This window comes from Acipenser ruthenus, chromosome 3, assembly GCF_902713425.1.
Source record: "Acipenser ruthenus chromosome 3, fAciRut3.2 maternal haplotype, whole genome shotgun sequence".
Classification (NCBI taxonomy): Eukaryota; Metazoa; Chordata; class Actinopteri; order Acipenseriformes; family Acipenseridae; genus Acipenser; species Acipenser ruthenus.
The window spans coordinates 86925337-86950066 of record NC_081191.1 but is presented as its reverse complement, the minus strand read 5'-3'; the positions used below and the strand labels follow the sequence as shown (position 1 = coordinate 86950066).

General features: G+C 40.9%; 1 protein-coding gene across 1 annotated transcript in view; it reads right to left on the bottom strand.

The window, feature by feature from the left end:
* Positions 1–24730, bottom strand: part of LOC117435521 (zinc finger CCCH domain-containing protein 3-like) — a 128230-nt gene that overhangs the window by 5114 nt on the left and 98386 nt on the right. Inside the window, exons 10-11 of the mRNA XM_034058778.3 lie at positions 13162–13325; positions 12833–13017 (exon numbers count right to left, since the gene is read on the bottom strand). Of these exons, the coding sequence (XP_033914669.3) occupies positions 12833–13017; positions 13162–13325 (349 nt within the window). The remainder of the gene's footprint in view (positions 1–12832; positions 13018–13161; positions 13326–24730) is intronic.

The window sequence follows — 24730 nt, the reverse complement described above, 5'->3', positions numbered from 1 at the left end:
TTTGAACTCTCTGATAAACAAACTTTATCTGAGATGTAACAAGCCCTGGCATTGATTCATCGCTTTTTTAAGCTAATTTATGTAAAGTGAGGAGAGTTCATTTAGCACCTTTCCACCCTTAACATAACACCCATCAGACAAATGCAAAGCAGTCACTGCTTCCAATGCAATTACTCACATTTACCCTCTTGAACTGGGAGGAAGTGAGTTATTTAATCAAGCCCATCGTCAGCAGAGCTGTCATTGGCCCTGAAGAGCTGGGGGATCAGGTCCCTCTTTACCAAAGACAACAACAACTTTCACTCGTACAGCAGCTTTCATGACCAAAGTGCTTTACAAATACTTGTTTTATTAATTTTATTTAAAGACAAATCAAACCCATAACTCTTGAGGGTGAGATAGCATATCCGCTAAACACACATACATTACCGGTCAAAAGTTTTAGAACACCCCCATTTTTCCAGTTTTTATTGAAATTTAAGCAGATCAAGTCCAGTGAATAACCTGAAATGGTACAAAGGTAAGCCGTAAACTGCCAGAGGTTAAAAAAAAAAGTTTAGGTTACCAAAAACTGAAAAATAATGTACATTTCAGAGTTATACAAAAAGGCTTTTTTCAGGGAACAAGTAATGGGTTAACAACTTACAGCTGTTCTGCAGCAATGGAAGTAAATTAAGCCTTGAAAGTTGATGCTAACAATTCCTACAGGTGTCCCAACTTTTGTTGATTACTTACAAACCCTCTGTCTGTATAAAAGCAGTGTTGGAACAGACTGTGTTACTACACCCTCGAGCATTATTTGGACAGTATTGTACTGCAGGAAGCAGTATATTGCTCTCATAATGGCGAGAAAAAGGCAATTAACAAAGGAAGACAGCCAGACCATTATAACCCTTAAAAGTGTAGGTCTTTCCTTTAGAGAAATTGCAAAGAAAGCCAAGGTGTCAGTGAGTACAGTTTCCTACACCATCAAAAGGCACTTGGAAACTGAAGGAAACTCTGACAGGAAGAGGTCTGGCAGACCCAAAGCCACAACAGAATCAGAAGACAAGTTTCTGAGAGTCAACAGCTTGCGTGATAGGTGGCTCACAGGACAACAGCTTCAAGCACAGCTTAACACTGGTCGAAGTAAGCAAGTCTCAGTTTCAACTGTGAAAAGAAGACTTCGAGCTGCAGGTTTGACAGGTCGAGTGGCTGTAAGAAAGCCATTGCTAAGATGGCAAAATAAGAAAAAGAGGCTTGCCTGGGCCATGAAGCACCGCCAGTGGACTACTGAAGACTGGAAGAAGGTCTTATGGACCGATTAATCAAAATTTGAAATCTTCGGTTCATCACGCAGGGTTTTTGTACGCCGTCGAGTAGGCGAAAGGATGGTTCCTCGGTGTGTGACACCAACTGTCAAACATGGAGGCGGAAGCGTGATGGTCTGGGGCTCTTTTGCTGGATCCAGAGTCGGCGACTTGCACAGAGTGAGTGGCACCCTGAACCAAAACTGCTACCACAGCATTTTGCAGCGCCATGCAATACCCTCTGGTATACGCCTAGTTGGTCAGGGGTTCATCCTACAGCAAGATAATGACCCAAAACATACCTCCAGGCTAGGTCAGAACTACCTTAGAAGAAAAGAACAAGACGGTAGGCTTCAAATCATGGAATGGCCAGCACAGTCTCCAGACTTAAACCCCATCGAGCTGGTTTGGGATGAACTGGACAGAAGGGTGAAAGCAAAGCAACCCACAAGTGCAACACATTTGTGGGAACTTCTGCAACAGTGTTGGGAAGAACTTTCCGAACAATATTTGATTTCCATTGTAGAAAGAATGCCACGAGTGTGTTCGGCTGTTATATCTGCAAAAGGTGGTGATTAAATTTTGTTAAACAAAACGATTCCATGATTTCTTTTTTATTTCCAATTGTTTATTTGTTCTATGCTTTAATTTCAGAGTACATTGAGACATTAAACTGCGTAAATTTCAATAAAAACTGGAAAAATGGAGGTGTTCTAAAACTTTTGACCGGTAGTGTAGATTTGCATGCGCCTCCTGGTCCTAGGTCCACAGTGAAAACCCAGCTTCTAAGAGACTGGGAAGACTGGGAGAGTACCAGCAGGTCAGAAATGTATGAAAGGGCTTGTTTCTTGAGAGCTTTGTAGATTTACCCCTCTGTTGACAGTGTCCAGGTATCCTCACAATGCATCATTTCAAATACGTACTGCACTGGAGTATTTGACAATACTCTATCTTTTGTATTTCTATATCAATCACAATATATTTACAGCTACAAATCAGTATTAAAGAATGTGTGTGTGTTTGTGTATGTACAGTATGTATGCATATGTAATTACCTGTAAGAATGTTTTGGTTACTCATCATTTTATTTCTTTACCATTATAATTAATCTTGAAGGAGCTGTTTTTGCAATTCCTTCCCAGTTCTTATATAAATGTGTTTAAGATACAGTAGTGTGCAGACATTTTAACAACTAAATATCAATGTGGTTTGAGACAGCATTGCCACTGCCTACATGGTTCCCAATTCAGAATGATTTAAAAAGGCCAGTTTATACTATTTTTCCCCCACTGATAAGGAATAAATCAGTTGGTTTTACTCACCATTCATCAAAGAGGTTATTCTTTTGGTATGAGAACTTGCAAGAACTCATGTAAATTAGTGATAATTTGTGACGTAGTTCAGCAGTCAATGCAGTGTGCTTTTATAATTGTGGTGCTAATTTGATTCATTTGCTGTACTGTTTATTTGATCAGGCTGTTCCCAGATTAGTGTTTACAGGCAACGTAAGTAGAACAAATGCTGTGCAGATTCCATTGTGTTTGCAGGTGCTGAATTGCATTTCTGCAAACCCTAAACGAATATATAAATTATGAGCGAATATCCGAACGTGAAAATCCTGTGTTCATCCCAGCACTACTTATAAGTACTGACACTTTACTCCATCTTTATTAAAATTTGCCATTACCTGCTTTAGATATAGTAATTCCAGGCGCACAAACATTTTGCACTAGGGAGAATGGGGGGGTAATTTTTTTTTGCCACTCTTCACAACAGGTGAGTTTAAACTACTTGTATTCATTTTAAGCTTAATTTAATAAAGGTTATAGTGGTGCCATAGCTATACTTTATAACAGCTATTGTGCCACCATGGTTTAGATTTAATCCAGGCCTCTGTTCAACCGACTTAGAATTGAAGCTTGAGCCAATGGTCACCAGTGAATACATGTGTATGTGTGTGTGTAATTATATGTATACAGTGCCTTGCAAAAGTATTCAGACCCCTGACCAATTCTCTCATATTACTGAATTACAAATGGTAAATTGAAATTTCGTTCTATTTGATATTTTATTTTAAAACACTGAAACTCAAAATCAATTATTGTAAGGTGACATTGGTTTTATGTTGGGAAATATTTAAGAAAAATAAAAAACTGAAATATCTTGCTTGCATAAGTATTCAACCCCCACACATTAATATTTGGTAGAGCCACCTTTCGCTGCAATAACAGCTTTAAGTCTTTGGGGTAAGTATGTACCAGCTTTGCACACAGTGTCGGAGTGATTTTGGCCCATTCTTCTTGGCAGATTTGCTCCAGGTTGTTCAGGTTGGTTGGACGATGCTTGTGGACCGCAATTTTCAAATAGTGCCACAGATTCTCAATGAGATTGAGATCAGGACTTTGACTGGGCCACTGTAGGACGTTCACCTTTTTGTTCTTGAGCCACTCCAATGTTGCTTTGGCCTTGTGCTTGGGATCACTGTCCTGCTGAAAGGTGAATTTCCTCACAAGCTTCAGTTTTTTTAGCGGACTGAAGCAGGTTCGCTTGCAGTATTTCCCTGTATTTTGCTCCATCCATTCTTCCTTCAATTTTAACAAGATGCCCAGTCCCTGCTGATGAGAAGCATCCCCACAGCATGATGCTGCCACCACCATACTTCACTGTAGGGATGGTGTGTCTTGAGGCATGGGCAGTGTTAGGTTTGCGCCACACATAGCGCTTTGAGTTTTGGCCAAAAAGCTCTATCTTGGTCTCATCTGACCACAAAACCTTTTCCCACATTGCAGCTGGGTCACTCTCATGCTTTCTGGCAAACTCCAGACGTGCTTTCAGATGCCAACCCCCCCTACAGGCCAGTGTTATGCAGAGCTCTTGATATGGTTGACTGGTGCACCATTACTCCACTCCCAGCCACTGAACTCTGTAGCTCCTTCAAAGTGATTGTTGGCCTCTCTGTGGCTTCTCTCACAAGTCTCCTTCTTGAGTTTTGAGGGACAGCCTTTTCTTGGCAGTGCCTGGGTGGTGTGATGCAGCTTCCACTTCCTGATTATTATTATTATTATTATTATTATTATTATTATTATTATTATTATTATTATTATTATTATTATTATTATTATTATTATTTATTTCTTAGCAGACGCCCTTATCCAGGGCGACTTACAATTGTTACAAGATATCACATTATTTCACATTATACAGATATCACATTATTTTTACATACAATTACCCATTTATACAGTTGGGTTTTTACTGGAGCAATCTAGGTAAAGTACCTTGCTCAAGGGTACAACAGCAGTGTCCCCCACTGGGGATTGAACCCACAACCCTCCGGTCAAGAGTCCAGAGCCCTAACCACTACTCCACACTGTGCTCACTGGGATATCCAAACACTTGGATATTATTTTGCACCCTTTCCCTAATCTATGCATTTGTATTACTTTATCTCTAACTTCTGTAGAATGCTCTTTGGTCTTCATTTTCCTTCAGATTCACAGCCTGACCAATGATCCTTCAACAGTGGGTTTTTATCCAGAAAATGTGACAGCAACTTTAATGGTTCACAGGTGGAGGCCAATGGTAAGGTAACTGTGTCCTCGTTAGGGCAATTTCTTTCATCAGTGTAAACTGGGAGCTTCCACAACACAGGGGTTGAATACTTATGCAAGCAAGATATTTCAGTTTTTTATTTTTCTTAAAAATATTTCCCAACATAAAACCAATGTCACCTTACAATAATTGATTTTGAGTTTCAGTGTTTTAAAATAAAATATCAAACAGAACGAAATTTCAATGTACCATTTGTAATTCAGTAATATGAGAGAATTGGTCAGGGGTCTGAATACTTTTGCAAGGCACTGTATGTGTGTGTGTGTATATGTGTGTGGTGTGTACTGTATGCATGTGTGGTGTGTACACCGTGTGTATGTATAAGAGGAAGGGTTAGTACTGTGTGGGGGGGGGGGGGGCCCATATGGCTCAGAGATCATCACTCCAGTCATGGCACGCTGCCATTACAGTAAATTGAAAAGAACAGAACGTGTGTGTGTGTGTGTGTGAAAAGGGTGCGTGATGATTCAGGCAGCACGCTCAATGAACAGTCGTCTCCAGGGATATGAACACCAAGGATTTTCCTATTAACCCAGCAGTTCATTTCCACACACTCAGTCTACTGAGGTTAGGGTAGTGCACTCATTTCTCTGGCTCAATGAAGTTTGATGTCTCAAGGTTTCAGTCAGCGATAGTGACCCCATGCTACTCAATTTTCATTTTTACTAAGCTAAAGGATGGATAACTTGTTAATGCTAAAGGATGGATAACGTTCGATGAGCAGCTTTGGTATACAATATTCAGGATTTGGGTCTTTAGGAGGTAAATACCCATTTGTTAATGGTTACATTTCTATTTCAGGGAACCAGGGTTATGATAAAAACCTAACTTTCCCTTTCAAGCAGAAAATGTAACCATTACCGAATAGGTCGGTATACCCAAACTGTTGCAAGGGCAAGATTGCCAAACGACCGGAATGCTACAAGGCTAAGCCGAGGCTGCCTTGTGCATTACCATTCGGAACCCCAGTAACAAGTAGTTAGGGCTAAAAAATTGAGGGAGAACTCACCTCTATGCCTGTGTTGTATGTGTCGACTCTGAAGCCACCCTTAACACTCTAGTTCCAAAGCCAGAGTTTTGAGGATCCATGACATTTAGTCTGTAGAACCTAGTGAAGGTATGGGGAGTATCCCACACTGCGGCACAGCAAATGTCCTTGACAGATGCACCCTGGAATAAAGCCCACGAAGTTGCCATGCTCCTGGTGGAGTGGGCAGTGAGCTTCTCTGGAGGGGTCAAGTTGTCCAGCTCATTAGTCAGTCTTGACGCCATGGCCCACACAGGACAGAGAGTATGGAGCTGTTGCTCCCTGTCAGATTGGAAAGGAGGTGGATGAAAAATCTCCAATTCCACGTCTGATTGACATAAAATGTCAAGATTGTCTTCGGCAAAAAGGCAGGATTGGTACGGAGCGTAACCTTTGTCCTGGACTCTGTAAAAATTAAGCAGTTTTGTAATGTTTGCATTTCACTCACCCTCTTTGCGGAGGTAACAGCAAGCAAGAAAACTGTTTTGACCTATACATAATTCAAGCTCAGCTGAATGTATGGGCTCAAATGGAGGCTTCATGAGTGCATTAAGCACCATGTTTAACCTCCAGTGAGGAACAATGTCCTTCATAGGCTGCCAAAGACACCAAGCTTCTTTCAAAAAGAAGTGAGCTCCTGGGGAGACCATCAATTTTCACATGGCATGCTGAAATAGCTGCCAGATAGACATTTAATGTAAAAGGGGATTTCCCCTCGTCAAACAGGTCATGCAAAAATTGCAGCATAACTGCCATGGTACAGGTCATGGGGTAGACACCACGTCTGAAAAACACCCCACTTATACCCGCACTGGGAACGCATGGACGGAGCTCTGGCATTCTGCAGTGTGTCAATGACCCTATTAGAAAGCCCCAAACAGCTGAAATGCAGCCGTTCAGGGGCCAGACCCTGAGCTGCTGGCTCGATGGGTCGGGATGCCAGAAGGTCCCCAGTGCCTGACTGAGCAGGGGCTTGGGCAATCTGAGCTTGGGGTCTTCATGGCTGGCCACTCATGAGCTACAACAGGGTCGAAAAACCAGTTTCCTGGGCCAATAAGGGGCTACTAGGAGCACCTTGGCCCGGTCCTGCCTGATTTTCTCCAGACACAGCAGGAGCATGGCGAGCGATGGGAAGGCAGGTAACAGTTGTCTCGTCCACTGGAGTGTCAGTGGGTCGCGCCTCCTATTATGGAGATCCAGAGGGGACAGTGGGTTGATTTACTGGGAGGCAAAGAGATGCTCTCCCGAACCTCTCACAAATGAGGCTCACCACCTCAGGCTGAAGCATCCATTCTGAGGTGCTGGGAACTCCCCTTGAGAGGAGGTCCGCCGCCCTGGGTAGGTGTACTGCCCGTAGTGAGAGGAGGTTCTCGTGTGCCCACAGCAAAAGCTTGCAGGCCACGCGATGAAGACTGGGAGACCTGAGACGCCTTGGTGAATGATATAAGCCACCACTGTTGCGTTGTCTGCACGGACAAGCACATGTCTCCCTCAAACCTCCTGCAAAAAGGTAAAGTGTCTGCAGCTCCAAAACACTGATGTGGAAACATTGCCAAGGGGGGTTCTACACTCTCTGCCATTCCACCCAGCACCCAGCCAAGGCAGGACGTGTATGTTATGACAACCTCCCTTCTGGTGACACTGCCCAGCGCTACGCCGAGGCATAGTTGGGCAGGCTGTTTCCACCAAGAGAGTGCCTTTGACAGTAACAAGACATTGTCAATAGGCAGTTGCAGTTCATTGCGGGCTGAAAAATCCTGCTGTTGAATCAAGCCTGCAGAGGGCGGATGTGCAGGGACCCAATGGAAGGGTCTGGGAAGCTGCTGCCATCAAGTCCCGAAGTCTCTGGAACGTCACTACCATGAGTGCCATGTTGAGCTAAAAAAGCTTTTAACAGGCAGCTATTCTCTGCACTCTGCAATCCGACAGGCTGGCCAGCATAGACCTGGAGTCCAAGCACACTCTGAGATAAGAGATTGTCTGGGAAGACTCTTCGCATGATTCACCGTAAAGCCCAACCATTGAAGGTGGCCAGTGACAAGTTCTGTGTGGGCCTCTGCCTGTGCTGGAGACTGGGCACAAATTAGCCAGTTGTCTAGATAAACTGAGTACACTGATGCCTTTGAGTCTCAATGGGGCCAGGATAGCTTCCATGCACTTCGAGAAGGCGCGGGGAGGCGAACCGCAGGTACTTCCTGTGTGCTGGTTTTATGAGGATGTGGAAATACGCGTCCTTGAGGTCCACCGTGGTAAACCAGTCGCCTGGCCTGATTGACTGCGACAGCTGTTGCATCGTCAACATTTTGAATCTCCTTCAGGTTGACCTGTCTGAGATCGAGGATTGGTCTGAGGCCACTATCCCGCTTGGGCACTAGGAAGTACCTGGAGTAGAACCCTTCCTCCAACTGGAGGGGTCTATCATGCGAATAGCCTGTTTTTGCAGCAGAGCTGCTACCTCCTGAGACACCACCACAGTGTCTTGCGGGTCCGTGACTGATGTTGGAGTCACACCCCGAAAGGGAGGGGGACCGTGCTTGAACTGCAGAGAATAGTCGGTTTGAATGGTAGTAAGCAACCAGATGTATGTGGTGGTCTGATGGCAATACTCCAGATGGCTCCCTGGGAAGAGGCCCTGGGCCTGTCGCAACAGAATTCTGCTGCTCGGCTTGTAGTTTATTGGTTTATTTAGTAAAAAAATAAACAAACAATAAACCAAATGTTAAGGTGTTAGGGTTTGTCATCTGTGTTCAAATGTCATCCCATGCATACTATAAAAAAAAAAAAACACGCACTTAATACGAGTTACTGTATTTTACGAAATTACGACAACCCTCTGTAGCTGCGTGAGAACTGGCTTAGCTTTTTCTGTATTTCATAAACATGATTAAATAATACCACATAAACAAGAGAAACACAACAGACATTTAAATTACATCTTGTTTTGTGTTTTACTTTTAGTTTTTAACTAGCTTTATCCACTTACTTTTAGGATCCTCATTCCAAAAACCAGGACCTTGATGTGCTGATTGTGCCGTCTGACTGTCACACTCTACATGGTGAACACAAGAACTGCCTTAATTATCTCCACTAAACTTTTATCATATACCCCTTGACGTTTCGGATTGCATTTCGATATAATCCGATCAACTCTGGATTTTCTACAAATGTTTTTATCCTTTCACTTACTGTTCACTTCTTATGTGATTGTGAGGACCCTCTGTATGTGAACAAATGCTTTTGTTCCTTCTGATTCCGCCTGCCCCTCTGCGGGGAACATGACACAGCTGTGTGGCATCGGACACCAGGGAGAGGGACGGGGCCCCAAATACCAGCCCTACGGCACATCTGTCTTGGGGGAGCGTGCGGAGGACAGCAGGGCACAGTTAATCCCTAGTGATATAGTCTGTCAGCAGAGCAACCCAGCTGGGGGGGTTGGGGTCGGGGCACAGTTCTCGTTTTTATACTTAATACTTGTTCTTGGATATTTGTTTTTGTGATCTAAAATAAGTTCATATATTGTGTGCAGGGTGTCTATAATGTAAGAGATGTTGTTTCGCACAGTTTAAGCAGTCAACTGAACTAGAGGATATCTATTATACAGTAAGAGACACCCTACACATGACATATTAACTTCTAATACATTTAAAGACATGCTTGTGAAATCTTTGTCTAAATGTGTTCTACATTTTACTGCAGTTAAATAGTTAAATAACCGTCTGGTTTAAAAAAATAGAGCGCTGAAGCAGCACATGAGCCTGGTTTCCTGTCTGTGACTCATAGCTTTATTTCTTTAAATCTAGCAGTGCCAAGAATTCATGGCTTTTGTATTTGCTGAATGGAGGACAGACTGCAACAAAAGCAAAAAATATGGCAGTCGTTTCACTATTAATGGGTTCCCCAACAGGTTACCACAGTATATATTAATAATATTTGAGCAACCACTGTACCTGTAGGACAGTTCTTTAATTCATATATTTAAAGAGCACACAGTTTTCTTTTCAGGGATACCGATATATTGAATTAGCAAAAGGCCTGTGTGGAGGGAAAAAACTGAGCGATAAAAGTACCAGTTAATTTTGCCGGCTTCAGATGCTTTTCCCATGGATATACAATGTATTTCCCACAGTTTAGCATGGTTTGCCATGCTTTCACTGTGCTTTATTACACTGCTATGCTTTTGCTATGGGAAACTTCATAAGGGATGCCTCTGATTTCATTTAATTCACTTGTTGATGGCTAAGTAGTCAAGTCAGTTACTAAGATGTAATTCACCTCCACCAAAATACTATTTTCAATTAAGCTGTGCAATGTAACAATGTGCTCCTTTGAAACATTTCCAAGTGGCTCGCAGCCAATAAATGGTCAAGATTTAGCATGCAAAACTGGGAGGGGACCTATCGTCTGATAACGGCGCAATTGCTCGGTAAAAGCAGTTTATTTTCTTCATGAAAGGTGTAGCTTTTATATTACATATTTGTGAAAGTCACACATGAATGAAGCCACAACTGAGAGCATTTCATTTGCATATCCCTATTTATTTCAACCCACTACATCGGTCATGCATTTCTGTGTAAATGTATCTGCTAACCTTTCAGAAATACATAGCTACAGTACCTCACATAAACACACATTTAAAGCTACATTACTTTATTATTAAAAGGCGAAGTTGTAATATGTCGTGTGCTTTAATTCAGCCGCAGCCCAGCATTCTAAAGATCTGCTTTTAATTGGGAAACTGCATACAAGAAAGACTTGAAAAAGATACAATGGAAAGGGATTGAAACAATTGATTATTCTGCTGCAGGCGTGTCATTCATATTGTTTTCCAATTCTTGTCTTGTTTTTGTTACTCAACACATCACTGAAACTTATTTGTTAAAAATACTGAGCTCAGCAAGGTTCACAGTCACAAGCCTAGCTGCTGAAGAACATTTCAACTACCCATGGCTCTTTAGTGTGAGACTAAAGGTTAGATTAAGAGACCGTCTTGGTTATTAGTCTCACCTTCAACACCTGTGTGAGATAACCTGCTGACAATTACATTATCATGTGCTGGTTGAGTTAATTGCAGCTATTAACAAGATGCACTGTCTCAATGATAGAAACAAGGCAAGAACTGGAAAACAAATAACACAAATGAGACGTGGTTAAGAGAATAATCACTAAAAAAAAATTCCATTCTACCTTTAAGCTATTCACGACCACCCCAACACGTTTGCCCTGATTTCAAAATCAGTGTCCACCAACCAGGCAGCTATAGTCCGCCTGACTGGTCCATGTAGTTGATAAAAATAAAGAACACAGGTGAATGCATGAAAAAGCCATCAATTAATTCCTCCTAGTCAACACGTCAACACATCCACCTATCACCACTCCAGTGGCACGCAAACCTGTTTGTCTATTAAGCATGCTCAACAGTGCTGTTAAAAAGCAGCACCAAGCATCTTCCATTAATGTTACGACTGTGAAATATGACAATAAAATGATGGCCGTATGGTGGCAAATTTGCTTTCCTTACGAGTTGCTGGGGTTTAATCGCCGCACGAGCAAGCAGAGAGCTGTAAAATGTTTACAGAAAGGGTCGTTTGCGGCTATAAAATCCTCCTTTCTCTCCTAAACAAGGCGGAGAGGAGCCATTTACAAACCCCTAAACGTTCATCCGCTGAGCAGAGAACATCTGTTCCCTCTTTTTGAGAGAGAGAGAGAGAGAGAGAGAGAGAGAGAGAGAGAGAGAGAGAGAGAGAGAGAGAGAGAGAAGCAGCAGACAGTCAACACGCTTCTCCCTCCAGCAAATTAACGGAAATGGGTGCCTTCTAATTAAATTAGCTCTCGAACTAAATTGGACTGAAATGGGAAGGCAGTTTTCTGCAATTAGCGCGGTGGGCTGGACTCCCTGGCACTGGCTATTTAACAATAAAGTGAGATGTGAAACATGACATTGGCATGCCACAGTATTTTCAGTAAAAGTAAAGATCAAAGCAACATGCAATTCCTGAAGACTGGGAGTGCAGTGTGGTCTAGTGGTTAGAACTGAGGGACTGGGAAGCAGTGTTATGATCTGTAGACCAGCTATATTGTTCTGCTATTGATACATTGTCACCAGCAGAAGTACCTGATTGGTGATTAACTGTTCCTCCTCTTATTTCTGAATTTCCAGGCAAACTCAGAGAGATGGTTTGCTGGTTCCCTCTGTTCTGTTGATTTTAACATTATCTGTTTATTCTGATCTTTTACAGGTCAATGCATCTTCACTGACCCCACCAACCCTCCCGCTGACACTGAAATATCAGACAGTTGACACCATTATCCAATTTTAGACCTACCGATCAGAGCTGATTCATTATACCATTGATAACATGCATATCCTACAGTACATACAGCCCCCTCATTTAAACAGAACAGTTGTGCGCTGCTTCTGTCCATTACCATAGGCACCAACTCATGCACTAATGTTTTGAAATAATTCTCTTTACAAACATACATAACAATCCTGCAAATGGTGTATCATTCGTGTGCAGGTCATTGCTTCTTTTGGGCCTCCCTTTTATCAATTTCAAAAGTACAAATCTGCTTTGGTGATGCATTAAAATTTAAATCCAGTTTGCTCATATACATTATGTTCATGAGAACTTTAACATAACATAGTACCAAATATCACTTATTAAAATGAAAACACACGTTTGCTATAACATGCGTTTCTTTCAAAACTACACATTTGAGACCTATGCAGCCAAATACCAAAGCAGGTTCAATGCATGGAGTTATTTTGTTAGCTACTGTACAACCAACCAATGCCTATGTGTAGTTGAATCAAAACAGGACATACTTTTCCCAAGATATTAAGAGAATCAGGAATAACTTCTTGTAGCAAACGACCAAGCAATGTTTCATCACAGCCCTGTACCTTTGTTATCGGCACTCTCCCCGATAGGTTCCCAAGCCTTGCCCTCCCCCTCTGTAGGGGAGGAGCACAGAGAGATGTACGAGGGCAGCTTCTCCAGTCTTGGGCAGGGGCCAGCTACCTCTGACTCTGGCTCTACAGCACGGTCCCTTCCAGCCTCAGATCCAGGGGCGACCACAGCAACCCAACTGGGGAAAAAGAAAACATATTGAATAAGGGTCTCAATCGAGTAATGCAAGAATAGGCAGAATGGTCTGAGAGGTTTATACTGTGATGCAATGATGGAGGGGGGGGGGGGGAGGTCCAGTGCAGGGAGGAGCGCAGCCAATCACCTGTTCTGCTCCTGCTCGGTCTTGGCTCTCTTTGGCACCCCTCTTGTCTCCGGTGCCTCGGCCGGCCTCTTGCGCTGACGATGCTGCAGTTTGCACTTGGATCCCAGAAGACAGGAGCCTGTCTTGGCAAAGTCTGGACAGAGCAGCGTGTGCTTCTTCTTGCACTGAAATACAAGAGTGAGGAAATAAAGAGATGGGCAGAGACTCGATACTCAGACATTAAAACATTAAATTACTTAAATGTCTAAGGGCATTGCATGACTTTATACAACTTTGTGCAATTAAATTCCTCCAGTTTGCAATTTATGCCATCTTACTAAGGTTTTGAATTTTATAAATTTAAAATGTGTTTTATGATTGTAGTTTAACAGAGAGCACCTAGAGCTGCCATCTACTTACACATAAGTTCAACATATTTTATAACAGGGCAGGAATGGAAATAAGACTCCTATTCCATAGCAGTCTGATCCATTCCTGGTTTTATAAAGGCACATCTGAGCCTGTTACCTATACACTGTGGCTAATCAAGCTCATCACAAAACCTGGAAGGGGTGAAACTTCTATGCAATGGGAGTCTTATTTCCATCCCTGCAGGGTATAACGGACAGGCTGTAATTTTAATTTTGTTCTCAAAGCTAATACTGTACAGTACACACACAATGATCCATGAGTGACTGGCAATGATTCTGTCCTCATATCCTCAGTTTATAAGTGTCGGGTGTCACATTGTTAAAAGAAGGGTCACCCTACGCACGCCATCTATTAATATATTACAAATCACAAAAACTGTACTCATGAACTCTTATTAAATAAACAACTATTTAGCTTTTTAACTTTAGAATGCTTCTGTTGGGATGACATCTGTGCACAGGATAATAAGATGAGCATGAATTTTGACAACTCCTCACAGTGGTTGATTTCTCATAACTGATTTATATTGTACATATATTCACCATAACGGAAAAGGTCACACACTGGACAACAGATAACCAACAGTAGCTATAACACATAAGTAGAGCTAAAATGTAAATTTTACATAACACCAGCTATTAGCTATGAAACATGTGAAGTCTAAACTTCAGTGGAGCACTATCAGTTACACCACATCACAAACTGCCTGTCGCTCAAGGTAACAGATCAGATCAGTGCTGTGGGTTATTAGCAGTTAAAACACCAAAGTGTGAGAGATCCTTCACAGTTAAAACCCACCTTAAATTAGGATAAGTGAAACCGCCCTTTAGATATAATGCAAAGCCGTTATTGAGCAGTCAAGTCACATACGACGTTTTAAAAGAAGGGTACTAATAGCGCCCATTGCAAACATCCATTCGAAAACACAGCCAATTAGTGAGGTCAGATCTATTACCATCCAATATGTCAGATCTATTAGGATTGTGTAATTATTAATTATGTCTGTGTTATCAGCAGACAGTCTGGTCTTGGCAGGCAATGGTGTATAGCAGCACAAGTAACGACGATGTAATGCACAAAGTGGAATGTGTCAGTGTACAGCGACTAAAGAGGATTCCCAGCAGCACTAGATTATAAGGTCATATGTACAGTTGACCCTGTCTCTTATGGCTTTCTCATGAGCAATTTGGGGAGGTGGGGGTAGGAATTGCAAAACGAACTGAGATGACACTCTTATACCATAAGTCAACTATACATATCACCTTATTATAAATCCTGTTTTAATTAAAAGAGAAGAATACAGTACACAGTTAATTCCATGCATGTCTTCAGAATTGTTATCAGCTGGTCGTCCGACTGCGCACTAGACAACTTATGGCAAAATAAGATGTAGTGAAATCTTCTGAAATCTGCCGGTTTGATTAACAGAGTGGCTTTGTGATGTATTATAGAAAAAACTAATTCATGTCCCTTGTCATTTTTTACGAAGAAAGTTTTTACATCTTAATTTTAAATTGATTTAAAATGGTTTAAATCGGTATGTCTTTAGAACTGTACTTGAGAACCAAACTTGAAACCACCTCTGCAGGTAGTCTTGAGTGTGGTTCTAATTAAACTGCCTACATCCCTGGACTGCTATAGATTTAAGCCCCTTTGACACTGGCACACCTATCCGGGTTCTGGCTACCCGGGTCACAATCCAGAATAGTGTGAAACCACGTACCCGGGTCGACCCTAGCTCGACATAATACATGGTGAGCGCTTGTAATCTGAGGAAGTAACAAACAGCCACGCCTGCGTGAAGGTTTCACTTCTGCAAGGAACCTGCGAGCCATTCCTGTTTATTCATGGTTTCTGCCGAGATGGCATTGCGTGATTGAGAAACATTTTCTCTAATCAACACCTGGGCAGACGATTGAATCCAGAGAAGCTTGTCCATAACAAGTACGCTTTTCAAACAATTTGCGAGAGGTTGGCTTAAGATGGATTTCACAGGATTAAAAACAGATGAAAGCGTGGTCATGTGAACATTACTGCTTCCGGGTCATTGCACACTTGCTTATGTCATCCTAGGTCGTCTCAGCTTCTTCAAAAAGCAGTGTGAAAATGCTTAGCCGACCCGCATGACACTGCATCACGAGCCGGGTAGGGTCTGACCCGGGTTGAGCATACCAATGTGAAAGGGGCTTTAGACTCTTTGTAACGGCAGGTATTAGGATCCCACTTGACACCACACACAGCTGGTTTCACAGATCCTGATTCGCACCAGTCTTAGACTACCTGGTGGATTAGGAACATGTACAATTAATTTTAATATAAGCAAGACACTGATACAATTAAAATAAATTAAACTTTAAATGTGCACTAACCATGCTCAATCCTGGAAGAGGAGCAGAATTCAGATAACATTCAATGCTGCCAATGTATTTTCGGCGCTTAAAACTCCACTCCCATTAGTGCCAGAAACACGGTTCGGTGCTTTCTGGTTTTTTTCCCCTCTGACATTTTCTGGATTGTCAGAAGAAAGATTGTTGCTCTTTTTGAAGCTTCAACCAAACTTATCTGCTTCCATTTGCTCATTACTACCACTAAATAAACAGTACAATTCTATAAGCCTTAAATGTCTGGCACGAGATTACATGCGAGTCCACCAAAATTTTGCAAACCAATGGTACGCAGTGTGTGTAACATGTATACAGCTGCAGGGGTAAGGACATGGTGTTTTTTGGTGTGTTAATTACACGTTTTAAGTTTTTACAAACTTTGCTTATCAAAAGTAAAGTGGAATACTGGCAATTATGTAACTTTGTAAAACAGATATTACATTTCTACAGTCCTGTTTAACAAACAAACAAACAAATAAATAAATACACTCTACATTCAGGGTTAGAAACCCACACTAGACCTGCTGCACCCAGTTCTGGGTTTCAGAACTCCTCTCAATGAAGTCTGTTATTGAAATGATCAGGAGTTAGGAGTTTGAGCAGGGTTACAACCTCACACCAGCCCTGCTGCACCCAGTCCTGGGTTTCAGAACTATCCACGTTTAGGTATATTATTAAAATGATCAGGAGCCAGAAGGTTGAGCAATCAGACCCCTTGTAAATAATTAATTCCTGCCCTATAGCTGCATGAACAACTCCTATTGGTAAAGCTACAGCCTCACACGTGAGATGTAAATCACAGAAACAGCAGATTTAGAAGGTGCCTGATACCTGGTATCTGGTCATTTTAATAATATACCTAAACAAGGGGAACTCTGAAACGCAGGACTGGGTGCAGAGCTAGTGTTTAAAACCCTGCATACATGACCTAAGACAGGAATTCAGAACATGAGAACAAATGGTGTTTTATCCCCCCTCCCCCCCAGAACCCCCCCGAAGGAAAGGACTGAGTGAGAAGCCAGGGACTGGTGTTACTTTAAAGGAGCGGGGCAAGGAGGGACTGTCTGCTTGTTTCAAATTGACAGCCTCACTCTTGTGGAGATTTAATCCCTCCCACCTGCCAGGGCAGCTAATTATACACACAGAAGGGTGGGGGGGAAGGATGTCAGCCAACAAACAGGTTGAACCATAAAAAGCAAAAAGGATCCTGTTACTGGGAGCCACGTGTTGAAGTCACCTGATAAAAACACTCTATGGGAAAAGAAAATAAGCACCTGAGGTCCCTTTCCCCCAAAAGAAAACAGGCTGCTGCCACTGCTACCCTTAGTAAACTTTACCACAGTAAATCTTTGAAGTTTTCCTGTGTTTATACTTTGCAATTTTTTTTTTTCAATGAGCTATTATCCTTTCTGAGCTTTACCATGCTTTTACTGTGCTTTATTAAACTTTGTTATGCTTTTACTATGAGAAGGATACCTTGATTAAAGGATTAAATAAATAGATAATGACACCTAATTCCAGCTGGACTAAATGGCACTTAATAAGAAGATAAGAACACAAGAAAGTTTACAAACGAGAGGAGGCCATTCAGCCCATCTTGCTCGTTTGGTTGTTAGTAGCTTATTGATCCCAGAATCTCATCAAGCAGCTTCTTGAAGGATCCCAGGGTGTCAGCTTCAATAGCATTACTAGGGAGTTGGTTCCAGACCCTCACAATTCTCTGTGTAAAAAAGTGCCTCCTATTTTCTGTTCTGAATGCCCCTTTATCTGGTTTGAATCAGATCACCGCGTAGTCTTCTTTGTTCAAGACTGAATAGATTCAATTCTTTTAGCCTGTCTGCATATGACATGCCTTTTAAACCTAGGATAATTCTGGTTGCTCTTCTTTGCACTCTTTCTAGAGCAGCAATATCCTTTTTGTAACGAGGTGACCAGAACTGAACACAATATTCTAGGTGAGGTCTTACTAATGCATTGTAGAGTTTTAACATTACTTCCCTTGATTTAAATTCAACACTTCTCACAATATATCCGAGCATCTTGTTAGCCTTTTTTATAGCTTCCCCACATTGTCTAGATGAAGACATTTCTGAGTCAACATAAACTCCTAGGTCTTTTTCATAGTTCCCTTCTTCAATTTCACTATCTCCCATATGATATTTATAATGCACATTTTTATTGCCTGCATGCAATACTTCTGTGTGCGTGTCACGGTCTTCTATGTGTGTCTGTGCGCCTGTGTATCAGTGTGTTGTCTTCATTTGCACAAGCACCTATTTTTAGCTGGTCATATTTGAGGTGTGACTTGGGTCAGGGTAATGTTAACCTTTGAACTGAATGACTATCTCCGTTACATTTGCAACTACCTTGAGAAAATGTAGATCTACAGTATTAAAAAGATTAACGCCAACTAAACACTTTCATAAATCTTAGCTGTCGTGCACTTTCATTCACTACTTAGGTGTCGAATGGGCCGTTGTGAAAGACAATATGATATCATAAACATGTATTTTGGGTGTAAAAACTAGAAGATAGACTCTGAAAGAAAGACAGAAAATCTATATCAAACAGATTCCATCCCTGGTGATAACCTAGTATAATATGAGGGTAAATCCATTCTGGCGTTTTGAAAATATAAGCAGCCCCCAATAAGCCCCCAGTTCTATCTTACACTTGCGTTGTTAAAGTCTGCGTAGCAAGAACTCCCAGGAGCAACCCATATAAGAATTCCTACTGCAAAAACACAGCATCAAAAATCTACACCATACTTTCCATTCCAGATAAATACATTTGAGATAATGCGAGAAAACACGCACATTTTCCATACAAAAAGACAGGTTCAAATGACAAAATCCAATAAATTACGTCAGGAATACTGGTCAGGAAATGGTGAAAAAGGTAACCCTGAAATCATTCTGAAAGCAGTTTATCCTCCTTGACCTAAGCTGTGAACCACATAAGTTTTCTGGTGCCATAAAAAACCCAAGAGAAGTAATGTCAAGTCTGTGATCACGGGAGAAAAAAATAAAAAAGCTGTAATAACTAACATGGGTTAAAAATACTTTAATAAAACAGGTACCTGTAGGATTTTCCAAACCCATAAAGCCCACTAGGGGGCACTGCCCAGACAATCCCCAGCAGTGCCATTAAGATTCTCAAACAGAGAGCCATACTGTCAATGTGGAGTTCTCCTTTTAAAATGACTGTTGTTTTTCTTTAGAGTACATCATTCCATTAGAGACAGCGTTCTATATTTTAAACTTTTTACAGCCTTAAATAAAAAGGTTAGCCATGGAATACAAGTATAGTAGGAACATTATAGTGCAATGGTGACGATGGGGCATGTTAAGTATATTATATAACTACATAGTGCATCATTTTAAATGAATAAAAAAATTGAAGCATTTAGATCCAGTGCGGTTTAGATGAAACTGTTACGCAACAACAGATTTGTTTACATGCAGATTAACCCAAATACCCAAAGGAGGTCGCAAACTAGTGTAACAAATATTATTAATGTTCCAATTGGAGTAAATAACCCTATAGTATTTCAAACACGATAGTCATTTCAGCATAGACAATGCACCACATGCCTGGCATGCACCTGGTGCAGCACACGACTGAGCTGCCTTGCATAACGTGCACGTCTTGTATACTACCCGATCCAAAACACTATAGTGTACCATATAGAATATTATTATCCGAGTATGAAGGAAACACTTCTTCACACAAAGAGTGGTGAGAATATGGAATGGGCTAATGAAACACGTTTTTAACGCTGAATCATTAGGATACTTTACGATCCAATATACTGCACACTATGTTGCATGAAATTCCCTAAAAAATTTGAGGGCGCATTAGAGTAATTTATTCACTTTCCCCAAAGAATATATTTAAATAGTAGATTAACCCTTTTTGCACCATGAAAGAAGCCACAAACTGTGGATACTAATGTATACTTCAACATAAAAATGGGAGGCTATCTCCCTAACTAGTCAGCAGCCACAGGTACTGAAAGGCTAGCTTGTTTGTAGAATAATGGATATCACCCAGTTGGGTAATTCTTTAGGACATCTCCAGAGGTCTACCTGTGGATGGGACTCAAGCCAAAGCCAGCCCCAACCCAGCTAATTTTTTACTTCTTCTCTGGGTACATCTACAGTACTAAAGCTATCGATAGGAAACTCACCAGTGCTCTACCAACACTTAAAGACTATGTTGCTTCCAATGTAATTGCCAAGCAGATAGGATTATCTAGACAAGCTCAAAGCAAGTTAAAGACAGATTTAGAGAAAAAAAAAATAACTCAACTTTGGAGGATCAACAGAACCCAGAACCAATCTGAATCATTGCACATACCTTACAACAGAGTCAGGGAAGTTTTAATAAAAATGGCAGCTGCAGTACTTGCTTTCTAAGATCATCCTGGAATTTTGCAGATAATCCACTGTCCTGGTTATATTCAAATTCCTGGGGATTGAAAGCACTCAGTCAAGTAACAGAGTGACTGTGTTTAAAAGCTAAAGTCAGGTTGAATTGCGCTTCTCACACACCATTCAGAATACAGCTGGATACTGTGCTCTCCTGTGTGAATGCTGAACACCAGAAACAGAAAGCTGTGTATGAAAATGTAAATAATTTTCTTAAGGCCGGATAAAAGGCTAGTTTTTCCCCTTTTCCCAGAAATGCCAACGGTAGCGCTTAATGCTTTGTGAATTAAAACACTAACACAAGAAACAGATTTTTCAAAATTGAGCCGCAACAGAGAGAGTGTCCCTGGAGGACTGCGAGAATCCTCTTGCTTTGCAAAAAGAAACACTGTTTGAACAATTAAAAAGATGATTTATTCTGCCTGCCTTGGGTCACCACCACAGACTTGCCAACCTTTTAAAAATAATAGATCAAAGCCGGAGTAGAGGACCAGCAGCCAGGGAAGTCCAGGACAGTGCACACTCATTACAGCTTTGTTTTAAATAAAAAAAAACCTCAACATATGCAATATCTTACATTCTACTGACCTTAATGTTGCCATTTTTACCATTATGATCTTAACTGTCTCAGCCTCTCAGGAAATACAGCTCAGGACTTTACAAATAATCTGACATTCTTTATAGTCAAGAGAGGATCTGGTTGATATACAGAAATTAATTAATTGACAACTTGTTATAGTGTAAATGTAATTTGCTTTAATGTGTTACTGTTTGCATTCACATCAGAACATTTAAAAATGTATAAGCACTCATCCGGTTTCTAGGCGCTGATTGATCCCAAAACTTTGACTTTCCCAAGGGCCACAATGTCCCTTTGGTAATATAGTGACCAGAAGAGGACATAGTAATGTAAGTATGGTACACTTAAAACCTTGTCGTCAGTAACATACAAGTAAATATAAAAACAGGGCAATCATGTAGAAACCAGACCACCGTGAAATACTGTACACGGACCTGTATGCACTTTTAAATTGTGACATACTGTACTGAAAGACAGGTTCCTCCATATATCTCCAGAATATGACAATATCAATACAGAAAATAATATTGAGCTCCATTTTCACTGTATCATAATGATGAGGCCAGCCCATTGTAACTAGGTTTAGAGAAGAACATAAGAAAGTTTACAAACGAGAGGAGGCCATTCAGCCCATCTTGCTCGTTTGGTTGTTAGTAGCTTATTGATCCCAGAATCTCATCAAGCAGCTTCTTGAAGGATCCCAGGGTGTCAGCTTCAACAACATTACTGGGGAGTTGGTTCCAGACCCTCAATTCTCTATGTAAAAAAAGTGCCTCCTATTTTCTGTTCTGAATGCCCCTTTATCTAATCTCCATTTGTGACCCCTGGTCCTTCTTTATTTTTTCAGATCAAAAAAGTCCCCTGGGTCGACATTGTCTATACTTTTTAGGATTTTGAATGTTTGAATCAGATTGCTGCGTAGTCTTCTTTGTTCAAGACTGAATAGATTCAATTCTTTTAGCCTGTCTGCATATGACATGCCTTTTAAACCCGGGATAATTTTGGTTGCTCTTCTTTGCACTCTTTCTAGAGCAGCAATATCCTTTTTGTAACTAGGTGACCAGAACTGAACACAATATTCTAGGTGAGGTCTTACTAATGCATTGTAAAGTTTTAACATTACTTCCCTTGATTTAAATTCAACACTTCTCACAATATATCCAAGCATCTTGTTGGCCTTTTTTATAGCTTCCCCACATTGTCTAGATGAAGACATTTCTGAGTCAACATAAACTCCTAGGTCTTTTTCATAGTTCCCTTCTTCAATTTCACTATCTCCCATATGATATTTATAATGCACATTTTATTGCCTGCATGCAATACTTTACACTTTTCTCTATTAAATTTCATTTGCCAAGTGTCTGCCCAGTTCTGAATGCTGTCTAGATCAGTTTGCCACTCCTCCTATTTTTGTGTCGTCTGCAAATTTAACAAGTTTGCTTACTATACCAGAATCTAAATCATTAATGTAGATTAGGAATAGCAGAGGACCTAATACTGATCCCTGTGGTACACCACTGGTTACCTCACTCCATTTTGAGGTTTCTCCTCTAATCGGTACTTTTTGTTTTCTACATGTTAACCACTCCCTAATCCATGTGCATGTATTTTATTTGAATCCCTACTGCGTTCAGTTTGAGAATTAATCTTTTATGCGGGAATTTGTCAAAAGCTTTCTGGAAATCTAAATAAACCATGTCGTATGCTTTGCAATTATCCATTGTCAATGTTGCATCCTCAAAAAAGTCAAGCAGGTTAGTTAGACACGATCTCCCTTTCCTAAAACCATGCTGACTGTCTCCCAGGATATTGTTACCATATAGGTAATTTTCCATTTTAGATCTTATAGTTTCCATAAGTTTACATATAATAGAAGTCAGGCTTATTGGTCTGTAGTTACCTGGTTTGGTTTTGTCTCCCTTTTTGTGGATCGGTATTACGTTTGCTATTTTCCAGTCTATCGGTACAACCCCTGTGTCAAGAGACTGTTGCATGATCTTGGTTAGCGGTTTGTAAATAACTTCTTTCATTTTTTTGAGTACTATTGGGAGGATCTCATCCGGCCCAGGGGATTTGTTTATTTTAAGAGCTCCTAGTCCCTTTAACACTTCTGCCTCTGTTATGCTAAAGTTATTTAAAACTGGATAGGAACAGGTCGACATGTGGGGCATGTTGTCCGTGTCCTCCTTTGTAAAAACCTGTGAAAAGTAATAATTTGCTATTTTTTTTCTTCATCTATGATTTTGCCATTTGTGTGTCTTAGACATTTAACCTCCTCTTTGAATGTTCTCTTGCTGTTATAATATTGGAAAAACATTTTGGAATTGGTTTTAGCCCCCTTAGCAATATTGATTTCTATTTCTCTCTTGGCCTTTCTAACTTCCTTTTTGACTTGTGTTTGCAGTTCCAAGTACTCTTTCTGTGTACTTTGTTTTTGGTGATTCTCTACAGTAAATACGCTGGATGTAAAAACCTAAGTGTGACAGTTCTCCCTCTATCATATAACTAAGCTAATGAAACACAAACAACAAAAGAACTTCCTCTAGTAACTATTACATTGAAACATGTGTTCACTTAACTATGGCTCCCAACTACAGCGCTATAAAAGGGGGAGCACTGTATCATTAAACTGGTTGTTTGTAGTTGTCACCGGACATTTCTATGTTACTGGTAAACTCATTTGAAATCACCTTTAACAGGTCTGCACAACTTGGTCTGTAAGTTTTCCCACACAGCCTGTAAAAAGTTGTTTGAGGGAGAAAGTGTCTGAACCAGTGAGAGAGAGAAAGAGAAGGGGAGGGGGGGGGGGGGGGGCAAGGGTCTGCTCCAGTACATTTTCATAAAGGAAAAAAGGAACAGCTTTATAAAAGACAAAGTTTTCACTTGATTTAAGGAAGATCTCCAGGGCCTATTAGAGTCCTCTGTTCAATATGAAAAGTAAGCCTCAGCAGATTGTTATATTATTTAGAGAAGAGAGTTAACCCCTGCGTACCGTGCCTGGAATCTCTCCTCCTTGTTACAGTATGCCTGGGTCAGCGTTTTCCCCCCCAATATATAATTATAAGCTGCTATCCATCATATGTAGTAGAGTGCTTTTGTGACACACCAGAAATTACAGACCAAGCACTTTTACTAATAGAATAAATATTAATATCTCTTCGGTTACATTCTCATTTGAACTGGAATATTTAAATCTAAATGGACATGGGATGGGAATGCAGGAACTGTTAGCTGGAGCGAGGCGGGGGTGAGGTGGGGAGATACAAAAATCTGTGTTCTGAGAAGTTACATTTCTTGTTCAGAAGTACAGCTTGATTATGTGCGGTGTTACCGAGAGGTGGCATTGCAGGGAGTCTCTATTGGTTTCCCTGTCAATGAGAGAGGAAGGCATAAGCCAATTTGAAATGGCTTGTATCAATCTCTATGAGAATCAATCCCAGTGCATGCTTGAGTTCTGAGCACTTCCACGATCCACTAAAATATATTAAAACCTGCATTAAAGTGGTTGTAGCTAACAAAATCCAATACATTTTACCTGGTTTGCACTTCCATTAACTACATACAGTTGGTCTCAAATGAGTAGTTTTGAAGAAAAAACAAACAAAAACATATTTTCATATTAAAATACTGCATCTGGTATTACATTACATTAAAGAAAGTTCTCAGTTCCCATGCCTTATTTGGAAGATGTCTGTTTCACTTGCATTTGTAGGGCAGTGTCTTCTGGGTCATGTTACTGGCTGAAAGCATGTCAGTCAATAGGT